This window comes from Ostrea edulis, chromosome 5 (genome assembly GCF_947568905.1).
Source record: "Ostrea edulis chromosome 5, xbOstEdul1.1, whole genome shotgun sequence".
Taxonomy (NCBI): Eukaryota; Metazoa; Mollusca; class Bivalvia; order Ostreida; family Ostreidae; genus Ostrea; species Ostrea edulis.
In genome coordinates, this window is record NC_079168.1 from 9,630,730 (window position 1) to 9,644,210 (window position 13,481).

At 37.0% G+C, this 13,481-nt stretch overlaps 1 protein-coding gene across 1 annotated transcript in view; it reads right to left on the minus strand.

Moving 5' to 3' along the window:
• Positions 1-2,287: 2,287 nt before the first annotated feature.
• The window catches only part of LOC125649241 (uncharacterized), a 63,859-nt gene continuing 52,665 nt past the window's right edge, over positions 2,288-13,481 (minus strand). Inside the window, exons 12-22 of the mRNA XM_056167191.1 lie at positions 12,049-13,406; positions 11,173-11,884; positions 10,942-11,058; positions 10,550-10,866; positions 9,197-9,301; positions 8,944-9,100; positions 8,663-8,846; positions 6,934-8,510; positions 5,480-6,799; positions 4,872-5,402; positions 2,288-4,080 (exon numbers count right to left, since the gene is read on the minus strand). Of these exons, the coding sequence (XP_056023166.1) occupies positions 3,812-4,080; positions 4,872-5,402; positions 5,480-6,799; positions 6,934-8,510; positions 8,663-8,846; positions 8,944-9,100; positions 9,197-9,301; positions 10,550-10,866; positions 10,942-11,058; positions 11,173-11,884; positions 12,049-13,406 (6,647 nt within the window). The 3' untranslated portion in view covers positions 2,288-3,811. The remainder of the gene's footprint in view (positions 4,081-4,871; positions 5,403-5,479; positions 6,800-6,933; positions 8,511-8,662; positions 8,847-8,943; positions 9,101-9,196; positions 9,302-10,549; positions 10,867-10,941; positions 11,059-11,172; positions 11,885-12,048; positions 13,407-13,481) is intronic.

Sequence of the window (13,481 nt, forward strand, 5' to 3'; positions counted from 1 at the left end):
CCACCGCGGCGGTTAAGCTGTACGTAAAATTGTAGTAATGAAATATCTTATCTTAGAACATTTATTTTTATAGAACACCTATGATTTTTTATTTATCCCCAATCGAGTTAAGTTTCCTTTTTGCTGAAATTTCAATTGCCACAAGTTTAGATCATTTCAAATACAACCTGTCACTAGTTCAAATGCTGTCTGACATGTTTCATACCAATTGTATACTAATTTTGTCTAAGGATTACTCTGTTTACTTCATCAAGTTATAGGGGTCACGGCGGATGTAGTATGCTTACTCCTCCTAAACACCTGATCCCACCCCAAGTGTTTACTCTACTCTTAATTTGATATTCTTTGCAGGAATTATGAAATTGGGTACTGCTCGTTATCTTGTTTTCATCATTGTAAATATACGTAGATTACCAATATTACGCCCCCCCCCCCCTTCAAAGAAGAGGGACATATTGCTTTGCACCTGTCGGTCGGTCAGTGTGTCGGTCGGTTGACCACAAGTGGTCCGCTCAATATCTTTAGAACCATTCACTTGATCATAATGATGATTATTTCATATGTTGGTTGATTCAATCGGATCACGCGCTCGTCTTTTTCCGTAACAGGTAAGAAGAATCGGACGTGGATCGGCGCAAGAATTGCATCAAATCGATTCATTTATTCGCCTGAATTGCGCCTGTGGATGAGGTTTAAAAAGGAAGAACCGAATCCCTATATATTAGTGTATTGTTTATATTTTCGCCACAGATTCAGTTTTGGTATCATTAACGTCATATTCGCTCTAATACATAAACATGTAAGTGGAAAATGATAGTGGTAGAATACCTTAGATGTGTATGATATCTTAGATGCATTTGAAAGCTCGCGTTTCATATTGTAACGTACGACAGTGACGCCATAGCTGCATTTGTGTACACATGGCAACATACTGATGGCATCGATCAACATACGAGGTTCATTTGCGGTTACGGAAATAGCTGAGTCAAACACCCCCATCGATTTTCAGCTCAAAGGTCGAAGGTCAATCCACTCTGGACACAGGAAGACGCTGTCCGCTCATTAACTTGAGAACCCTTTGCTTGACAAACATCAAAGTAGTACACTGGTACATCCTAAAACGTAGATGACCCCTGTTGATATTGAGGTCAAAGGTCAAGGGTCAAACTGGATATAGGAATATACTGACCGATAAATGTATTGAGAACCATTTGCTTGACAGACATCCAACTTGATGCACTGGTACATCTTCAGGAGAAGATTAACCCTATTGATGTTAAGTTGACATGGTCAAAGGTCACACTGGACACAGGTACGTACTATCCACTAAATATCTTGAGAACCCTTTCCTTGTACATATTCAGGAGAAGATGACCCTATTCATTTTGAAGTCACATGGTCAAGGGTCAAACTAGACATAGGAATATACTGTCCGCTCAATGTCTTGAGAACCATTTGCTTGACAGACATCAAACTTGATGCACTGGTACATCCTTAAAAGTAGATGATCCCTATTTATTTTGAGGTTACATGATCAAGGCCAAACTGGAGATAGGAATAAACTGTCCGCTAAATATCTTGAGAACCCTTTGGTTGACAGACATCAAACATGGTGCACTGGTACATCTTCAGGAGAAGATTAACCCTATTGATGTTAAGTTGACATGGTCAAAGGTCACACTGGTCACAGGTATGTACTCTCCACTAAATATCTTGAGAACCCTTTCCTTGACAGACATCAAACTTGGTACACTGATACATCTTCAGACAATGATGACCCCTATTTATTTTGAGGTCACATGGTCAAAGGTATACCGTCCGCTCAATATCTTGAGAACCCTTTGTTTGACAGACACCAAACTTGGTACATTGGTACATTGTAAGGGGTAGATGACCCTATTGATTTTGAAGTCACCTGCTCAAAGGTCAATGTTTAAACTGGACATAGAAGTATATTGTCTCCTATATTTTAAGAATCAGTTGCTTGATTAACACCAAAAGTGGTACACTGGTACAACATAAGGACTATGTGACCACTATTGATTTTTAGGTCACATTGTAAATCCACTCTGAACATAGGAAGATATTATTTGTTCAATATTTTGAAATGGTTTGGCACTACTAACAATTACATGATGCATGTGTATCACCCTTTTAAATTTTGCACCATGGGGGCATCATGTTTTACAAACATTTCTTGTTAATGTTTTCTTTCTATCAATCATAAACAGTGGTACTATTCATCTACATAATAACTGATATATGATAAAATGATGGAAATCATGTCTTCTTCATCACCAATTTTATTTACAAATAATTAATAAACCAATGAGAGAAATTAATATAAATGGAAATATTGAATACATTCCGAGTACAAATTTGAATATATGAATGAGGATATAGTGTGAATAAAGCTTTGTTATGTGCACAAAAGCAATGCACTTGGGCTACAATGCTCACCCGAGCCGCCTTATGGACTAGCAATGACCCAAGACCTTCCATACAACAGCATTATACATGCCTCGGGAAGTTTTACCAAAACAATAATCATTTTGTTTCTATTGAAAGTATTCTGGAAAAAAAGACGACAGGACATATTTGAATAACAAGACCATTCTGCTCCGACAAGGTCTTACAAACTTCAAAATTGTATGACCATTGACATTTAATGCATATATTGACTTATTTGTGACCCCATTCTTTATCTGGATTCGGAGGATCATCTGCTGAAAGAAACGACTGCATGAGGACAAAAAGTAAACGTTGCATTTTGATCTTAAAAACATTTTTTTCAGAATGGTTCTTGATTTCTGCATAATCTTACCTGGGAGTTTGGTTTACCCATCCAGACGGTCAGTAATTTATACACTGCGATTTTGACAAATGTCGTGATACTCTTTGAACCCTATTGTGGCCCCATCCAACCCCCGAGGGCCATGATTTAAACAAATTGAATCTGCACTATGTCAGGAAGCTTTCATGTAAATTTCAGCTTTTCTGGCCCAGTAATTCTTGAGAAGATTTTTAAATGACCCAACCCTATTTTGCCTTTTGTGATTATCTCCCCTTTGAAAGGGACATGCCCCTTCATGAATAAACGTGAAAGCCCTTCACCCAAGGATGTTGTGTAGCAAGAGTGGTTGAAATTGGCCTAGCGGTTCTTGAGAAGAAGTCGAAAATGTGAAAAGTTTACGACGACGACGACAGACAACGGAGAAATTTTGATCAGAAAAGCTCACTTGAGCCTTTGGCTCAGGTGAGCTAAAACGTGATCCTACATTTCTACAAACTTGAGTTCTGTTTTCAAGGACACTTTTTCGATTAATGAAGTAAACTTTGATTATATGATTCTGGAGTAAAAAGGAAAATGTAGATAAATTAGCAAGGGGTATTTATGTACAAACATGCAGACATTTTGATCAGGAAAGTGCTTTCCACTGCATGACTCAAATGAACTAAATGTAACTTCTAAGTAACAAAGAAAGACTACAAGCTTCAGAACATAAGTAATATAATGGCTTCAAAAACCAAGTAAAAAAGCGTATCTTTTTAAAGTCATTTAGACGCAATCATTTTGCTGGACGGATATTTGAAAGATCACAATTCAATTAAATTTTATTTTATATTATCTACACTTTTTCAGTTATTCAGTAATCAATGTCCATTTGAATATTGAGAAGAGACGTCGCCATCCTTCGTTTCTAAATTTCACATTAGATTTAATATTTACACATTCCCTCACGCCAATTCTGACCTGTAAGTGCATTTTTAATTTTCCTTACACAGTGTGGTAGCAAAAGCAAACTTGTAACTACTTTGTGTTGTACACTCCGTGATATGCACGTGATTCTCCGGTCGGACAAACAGCATTGATATCTATATATATAACCGCGGCATTGTTTATGTCGATGGGGATGGAATGATCAAGTGTGTAGAATGGAGACAGTATGTCCGAATATCCTCTGTTGCTGCCAATGGACACGACAAATGCTGTGGGTCCCTTCATGGTGTCTTGGAACACATTCGACCAGTCAATCATATATTCGCCTGTAGAGGATTTCTTCACTCTCAAGCTATTACCTATGAAAAAGAAGACGAAATATAAAATAGAGTTGGACAAACATCGATCCCTGGATATACAAGAGGTGGGATCAGGTGCCTAGGAGATGTAAGCATCCGCCCTATATCTTGATCAGGTTGAAATGTGAACTTATTATGTAATTGTCTGAGAAAGAGGTTTTAGACAAAATTTCAGGGCAATACCCGTATTAATTACGAATAAAAATCTGGAAAACTGTTTAACCTACTTTTACCGCAAAAGTAGGCCATGATCTCCAATCCAGCTGAAATACAAACTAAACTCATGTATTCCCCAGAGAGAAACCTTATGACTAAATATCGGCAATATATGTATCCATAACGAAAACAAGGGTTATTTTTCCTATTAAGTGATATTATACATGACGTTGACTTTTGACCTTAAGAATCAATAGGCATCAGGTGCATGTGTACCTAACGGCGCGGTCTATATCATGTCTACAAGGTTTTCTTACTCAGTGATACTACTAACTTTTACCACCGTCTTTGAAGGGCAAAAGCGCCCTCCACTTAACATGAGGGATGTGTGTACCAAGTTTGACTGTGATGCCATTAGAGACCGATTGAAATTGAAAATCTTATTTGATGTCCAAAAATGTAATAATTTGTTCAGTAATATCTGTAGAGAAACTTGAGAAAATGTTTCAAAAGTTCTCAAGAATACATCACGAACATTGCATAATGACGGACGAGAATGGAACGCAAAAGATCTGATGAATTTATTCTGCAACAAATCATTTAACACGGTTTGCTAGTTAAAACAGCAAATTTACCTGTTAGTTGTGGACTTCTAGCATCTGTCATTATGCTGCTATTTGTTGGTTCGCTCGAAACTCCGCCATCATTTATTGCTTTTACCTCCACTGTGTAAATATCGCCGTCTGAGCCGTGTATGTCGATAGATGCGTATGTCTTTAGTCCGACTTTTCTCCAAGGTGAAATTACTTTATCTTCCCTCCACAATCGTGTTTCATATTCATGGATACCAGAACTGTCCGTAAACCCATTCCACGAAAAGGTCAAACGTGATTTATTGGACTGGGTTGTAATAATAGGAGAACTATGTTTGACAGAAATTGCATTGCTTGGTAAAAAATCTATTTTTGTTGCCCGAGTTTCTGGAGATTTGAATGATATAGTAATGGGACCGTGCGATTTCGTTCCTCGAAGTTCAACACCATTTGTGCATCGTACAGAGATGTATAATTTTGTTCCGTGCTGGAGATGGGTATTAGAAAAGAAACAGGACGTGGTCGTCATACTCTTTCCCCAAGGGACTAGGGATGTTGAGAGTGGAAAAGGTCCTGAAAGAAAACAGATGATTATCGTAAATGTGAAAAAATGATTTAATCAATAATAAAATTTTACTCGGTAAACTTACCAGCTCCACATTCACATTCGCGTATTCCACTTTCGTTATCCATGATTTTCCATGTTACTGTAAATGTTGTGAGGATTTTATTTCCTGTCACTTCCGATGTGTTATCATGTTGACCACTACTATTCTTGTTTGATATTGAAAGATCTTCATATATAATGTTAACATTCACATTAGAAATATCTGGTTCTGTATTGTCAATTACCATCGCTGAGGAATGATACGTGGATTTCAAACCTGCATTATTTGTAGCAACAACAGTGACGTAAACACTACTGTTATGTGGAACTTCTATATTCATAATCTCCTGGAATCCAGTAGTGAAAGGAAGCAGTGACCTTACTTGGTACCCACTTTTCGTTGTTCCAGCTCCGACGTGTATAGACTTTATTCCACTTTCAATGTCTTGAATGTGCATGCAGACCCTTATAGAACTCGGCGATAGCTGGGAAAGCGTGATAGGTTCCGTTGCTGTTTCATACGTAAGGCATTGATAAAGTTTTATGGTAAACAAATCTGGTAAACCTCTGGACGTGAAAGTTATTGTAATGTTAGCAAAACCAGAATGTTTAGATACAAACATGTGCTCAGTTTGAGCTGATCCATTTGCAAGATGAAACAGATAAAGTGTTGTTTTCATGTTTCCAATATGCACATGAACATCACGTGATGGTATTTGGGCATCTGACATGATAGCCAATCGATAAAACTTTTCAGCTTTTAAATGTGTAGATCCTTGATATTCAACCCGTGTCTTCTTGTGTAAAACAGAATGGGTTTTCTTCACTATGTCTATTGGGGTAACCCCCAGCTGTGTACACCGTAAACCATTAGGTGGTGTGGTATCGATTTGTATATCTTTTGCATATATTGGACCAACCCAATGTCCAGCAGCGTCAAAGGCAACCAGGGCGACTCTGTATGTCCTATCATGTTTTAAAGATAGCCCGTGATATTTGTATGTATTCCTTATCTTCGCATCGATATAGATATCTATGGTATCATTGCTGTCTTTTTCTGTCAGAATTACTTTATAATCCTTAATGAAGGAATGGTGATCGTCAAATCCATGCCATGATAAAGCTACTTCATTTGTTGACGATTGGTATATAGCGTTTCTGTGGAATTCAGTATTGTAAACGACCCCTCCAACTGGATTATCTAAGTCAAGAAGAATTCCATCAGAAGCAAAAGACGACTTCATTCCCATAGTGTTTGTAGCTGTAATTGTGAAGTAAAATCTGACACCTGGTGCTATTATATTGCCTTCCACGGGAAACGAGGTTGAGAGTCCAACGTTGAGAGAATCAAACAGGTCGTTTCCTGAAGAAGAAGAAGAAGAAGAAGAAGAAGAAGAAAATATAAATCAGATACATTTACACCCTCACAAAGAATAATATAGATTCAAAAGAACGTTTATTTGAAATGGTAAAACTTATGAAAATCATTTGGCATACCAAACGGAGACGAGCCTGCAGATATTGCATATTTCTCAATTTGTCCTCCACTTTCTGAAAACACGCCATCCCAACACACAAGAAAATCGGATGTTGAATTAAGAATATCAATATCATTTTCACTGCATTTGAAAGCTGTCTCTTTAATAGATTTTCCTCTTCGAATAGTTGGCGCTGTTGTGTCGATAAGTAGGGGACTTGATTGTTTGTCTATATACGTATTTACTGATAGCCAACCTCGTACATAAAATACGTAGGATTCCCCATGCAAAAATTGTTTCCCATTTTTCGTGCAAAATGTTGTGTTTGTTAGATGTCCGTTTTCTTTCCAAACATTTTCTGTCTTTCTGTCAAACACACCGGCTCCTGGATATTCATGATAAACACCGATGCTCCATTCAAAACGTTGAATCTTCGTCATATCCCTCACCGTCCACTGAGCAAACACGCATGCTGATGATAAGCTCACGCTTCCTGGAGATTTCGCATATCCAAAGCTAACAGAAGTTATTTCGGTTTCATTTTCTCTTTTTGTACACGCATTAGACCTCAAAGCAGAATTACATTTGTGTCCTATTACAGAACATGTGCAATCGTTATTACATGTATGTGTTCGACATAAATATCGTTGAATCTTTAGAAACCCCCTATCATGCGTGATATCATCCGCAACTATTGAAACAGTAGTTTTCGAAATTTTACTTCTTAAGCCCGCTTTGTTCAGCGCAAAGACCGACAGAATTATTTCTTCTGTTTCTGATAATTTACGAGTTAGATTTAAAGATAATGTTTGGGTTTCGCTGTCAACATGGTCTGTGTATACTATTCCATCGGATAATTCCGAACCAGTATAAGAATTGCTGACAGAAATTCCATACTTCTCTATTCCAGTATGGATATCCGTAAACCCATACCAAAGCAGCGCAAGTTCTGTAGTCTTATCAAATGTTCTCCATTTCATCGTGTTTTTGAAACCGCCAAGCTGTGGAGGAGAAGAGTCAATGAGGACTGAATTCGATATTCCATGTGTACATAACCCAGCTGCATTGCAACTCGATACATGCACCGAATACGAGTCACCACTTTTGAAAACATCTTTATCTTCAAGTTTAATTGTTATATTATTTTCATTCCCCTGGGTGTAAATATCTTTTATAGTTTTTCCATTATTGTGCGACTTCAGAATAACTTCATTGGATATGATGAAGCTTTGCTTTTCTGTAAATTTCCATCTCGCAATCAATACGGAATTGTCATATTGTGTGCCTAGTCGATGTGAAAACTGAGAAGAATCAATGAATGGTACAATCTCTTCTGCTGGTGGTGTTGTATCTACCCGGAATTTTTCCGATGATCGTTGACTGTATAGTCCTACTTGGTTGTACGCCCTCACTATAACGTATAAATTTCTATTTTCTGGCAAATTTACTGCTGTTTTAGTCATTCGCTCCGTAAGAAGAACATTTTCAAAGACGGTGATATCACATATGCCATTGCTCGTGCTTATACACCATTCAAAATGGTCGAGGTCCGAATGAGGATCTTGAAATCCTATCCACTGTGCCGTCAGGGAATTTCTGTTTTAACAAGAAAGTATTTAAGGTTACAGAAAAATAAACTTTCTATCATTTATTTTAAAAATCATCTCTTTTCAATTGTTTTCCATTTGATACGGAAACAATTACCAATTGCGTAAATGCGTGTGATAGCCGGATCGGTGTATACGTACTTGTGACTGATGTAATGTTGATGACGATCACTCATTCCAACATGAACAAGTCCAGCTATTGGTGGAGAGTTATCCAGTATAATACCATCAGAGGATTTGGAGGTACACAATCTCGCTTGGTTGCAAGCCTTTACATTGGTGTAGTACTTCGTTCCAGGAATAAACTCGCTTGTCCAGCAGTACTCTGTTCATAGACAAAGAGGGAAAGTACCACTATAGTATTATCAACCGTTTTAATCTTTTTAACTATTTAACAACATTATGTGGGAAATTCCCTTCACCTTTGATTAATCCAGCAGGCGTAGCTGGGAATACGTCAGAGGCCTCCCTCATTGTGCCGATGCCTATTTCATAATATGCTAACTCTGTATGTGGATCATGGAATCCATACCATCTTGAACATATGTGGGTTATATTGCGCTGGAAATCCACCTCAATCTAACAAATATTGTAATGTGTTACGTATTTTTGAACTATTTGAAGGAATAACATGTTTAAGAAACTCCCACATTAAAAATATACATGATGTTATACCCCATTTTCATTTCCGTCCAAGACGAAACCTGTAATCGGCGGACTGCTGTCAATGATAAAGGGTTCAGAGTTTTCCAAGATCGTTAAACCAGCGTTGTTAATGACCTGAAATCAATTAAACAGAAATGTTTGTTTTCCTGCACAAACCGTTACATCATCAAAACGTACACATCTCGCCTCTACTACTATTATGTGCATGTGGGACAAAATACTACAGCACGATTAATTTGCTATTTTTCGGCTTATCATATATATTAGATAGTGAAAAGCCAGCATTAAAACATATAAATAATGATAATTTCAAATTCTTCATGTAAAAACTTATACGGTACCAATGATGCGCATTTCGACAAATAATATCCGAAAACCAGATGCCACATGTAATATCCCAAATATCATTGAACACATAACCCCGTAATTCATCATTTTGGTAAAGTTGCTTCAAAGATGTACTTGATTCAACTAAAATTCCTCTTTCGATTTAGGTAGATATCATTCAGATATTGATTGGGTCCGAAGACAAGTGCTGTGTTTGACCCGAGAACGCATGCCCGAAGCTGTAAGCAGAGTGTAACACATCCTTTCGAGGCTCAAACAAAACAGCTGTTGTCCGACGACACATTCTACAACTCTTTTGTTATACACCTTCATTTTTAGGTTGTTTTTACTAAATGCCCATTACTTGTCGACTATGAAACTTTAACAGGGCATTGTGATTGCGCATATTTATCAACGTATCTACTAGTTTTTAAAAAAGTACCAAATATCCTATCAATAATTACATGTTTCGTGTTCCTGTTCTGCGTTTCGTCTAATAATAGTATGTATTCATCATCATTCAAATCAGTAAACCTCGCCACTACGTAAACAAGCAGCCAACAGTATGTGTGGCGGCTCAACAGGGGATGCTTACTCCTCCTACACACCTGATGTCATTTCTGGTATATCCAAGGGTCCGTGTTTGCCTAACTCTTAATTTTGTATTCTAAAATATGAGTTACGAGATTGATCACTGTTCGCTATATTCACCTTTCCATACAAGTTATTCAAACATTATGATTTGATAGAGAACTATTTATTGAAATTATCAATTTGGAATATTTTTTCAAATCTTCAAGTATTTTCAATATCCGGGAAATTACATAATCAGCACATGTACATGTAACACTGCCGATAAAATGTGGTTACTAGATTCTTTTACATTTTTTAATCAGGAAATGCACATTCGTATACGGGATCTATGCTGAGACGACGACATGCAATGACAGAACGAATATGAAATAATATTATGCGTATTTATATGAGGTGAAAAAAGGTGTTTATAAAATAGAAAAAGCTGACACTTCTGCTTACCAGTAATAATACATAATATTCGTAACCATCAACGAATTTTCCATTAGCGTCTTCCAGTTTCCATGAAGTTCCTTCGACTTCAGTCATTGGAAATACATCAGCAGAGACAGCGGATGAACCAATTCCGATTTCGAATGACTTTATCCCACTTTCTGGGTCGTTAAAATCGTACCAATTGACAAAAATGTCTTTGTAACTTGATACGTATTTATCGAATCCTGTTCCGCCAAATACTATACTGCCAGGTAGTGGTGGAGTATTGTCGAACATGACTCCATCTGATGATACTTCAGTGAATAGTCCAACTCGGTCAATAGCTTAAATAATACAAAGACATTTTAAACACACGTGACTACATTTTATAGTTGGGTGAAACGGAAATTTCAACATACCTCTAACTGTTGCATAGTACACTATGTCGGGTTTTAACAATACATTGCTGATAGTTGCATATGTTAATTTTCCTGCGTCAGTAAATGACGCCACGTCCTCTCCTCCAGGGTATGTTCCTGGTAGAAAGAAATGTGAATACTTAGACTAAATCAGTTACATGCATGTACACACAGTACAGTATATACGTAAGAGGTATATGAATTGATTAAACGATTAGAATAAGTGATTACCAATGCTGTAGGAATATTTTTCTATTCCAGATGGGTATTCTATCACCATTTCCTTTTCTATATCCGTAAAGTCTTCCCATGCAAGTGATAATGATCTGTTGCTGTTCACAAAATATCCAAAGTCAGCTGTAATCTGTACTCTCCCGGGAAAAGGTGGTGTATCATCAACAACAAATCCATTACCACATAAAGCAATCTGACTTTTCTCTTCAAAAGTTTTTTCATACTTGATTATTGTTTCATTGGCAAAAGCACAAACATAATATTTTTGGTTTTTTGTAAACCGTATTCGTTTGAAATATCCAATCCCTCCTTCTGAGAAAGTATCTTGTATACAGGCAGAATCATCAGCGCATGTCTTTTGTGGAAGACGTTTCTCTTTCATGATGTACCAATTGATCTTACGACCAAATGTGTCCAATACGACGCCATTTATTTTCCAATCTGGTCTGATAAAATTGATCTCATAATTATGTAACACATTTATTTTCTCTCCCAGGTAACGACTGTGAACAAAAGCTTTTATTCCTGTAATATCTAGAGTATTGGCGTTAACTTCATAGACGATGTTTAATTCAGAGTTACCCGTACTTTCCTTTTCGTTAATCAGTTGACACGATATTGTCGATTTTCCTGACAAGCAAAATCCTCTTACACATACCGACAGTTTGTGTTGAGAATACTCAGGCAGGGATATATTTCGTTGATGAATCTGAAGGAAGAAATATGAATTTCTTGCAATTGATACCAGACCATTTAGTCTACATGTGTAAAAAAAAACAAAAACAAAACAAAAAACAACCTAATTTCATTTCATAAACTGTTACATAAAAATTATAATATAAGCACTAATGTGTTCAACATTCAAATACTTACTGAAACAATAGAGGTGTTCACGGTAATGAAATTGGCCGTCATCCACTCAGTTATTTCAGCTGCATTTTTGTCATGCATTGCTAGTGTGTACCTAACCGCGTTGGATGAGTCGCTGCATTCAAATCCCTTGAAGTTTAACCATAGATCAAAACAGTCGGATGTGGACTTCTTTAGTAAAGACTGGACTTTGTTTGGTGAAGGTACTTTGTATTCTATTCTAGATCCAATTGATTTCAATGACTTTGTACATATTTTTTCAAAGCATGGTTGTACAACAGCCTTATAGTGTAAACCATCTAATAAATGTATATCTATGAAAGTTATGTTTTCACGGTTATGCACTATTCTTAGTGGAACTATTTGGTTTTCTGTCATTCCTCTTTGCAGAAGTAACCCAGCTCTATAATGTGTTACCAAATGTTTGTAGGGACTTCTAATTGTCCAGTACGCCATGTAGGATTTGGGATCAGTTTGGTAATGCAAGTTTTCATCGCAAGCGATAATTTCAAAACTAAAACTTGTGTTAAACAACTTCATAGTATTGATGTAAAACTTTGGATTTTCTATTATAGGTAGGAAGGATTTTCTCATAACATTCCCCAATATTGATGGGCGCCCTGTCCAAATAATATCTTCAGATGTGATAGAGTACAAATCTGGTCCTATTCCAGAAATCTGAAGAGTGAAGGACTTCTCAGTTGTTAAGCTTTTATTTGTTACCATGATCTCTACATTTTGACTGGTTAGCACGACCGTACTCCGGAATTTGGGACTAAGAGAGTCACATGGTATTCCATCGTATACATTAACTGAGTCCGCTGCTTTTGATTTGTCAATAACAAAGAACCCATCAGAAGTTGATAAACTACTTCCTCCTGAAGAAGTTGCTCTAATCAGAGTGTATATTCTGGTATTCTCGGGTAAACTAATGTTATTAAAGCATTTATTGCTTGGAAGAGAACGAAAGTTCATCAAATCATCCGTGTTATTTGAACCGAATGCAACTTCAAAAGTAACAGTTTCATGGTGCTTAAATCCAGATATAGCCACACAGACAGTGTCATCGCTTGCAATATAATCCAAATCCTCTGACTGGGAGAACTGCTTGCTAATGTCAAGAACCGTTCCAGTTGTCGGAGGATATCTAGAAGGTACGCTAAACTCCTCCGTCCGAACAGTTGTGGCATGACCGACAATATTGTAGAAATACAATTCGAAATAAAATGGCGTACCGTCTTCGTTTAAGTTCTGCACTCTGTCTACGGGATACTTAAGGCAAGTATGTTTTCTATCAAACATGGGGCAGTAGTTGGATGGGTAACCTTGTAGTATTGGGGTTGTAAAGGTAGATCCATGACCTGTCACAAAAAATGAATAATTAATGATTAACTATTAGCGACACATTACAAAACCTAACTGCAAACTTAAAGGCA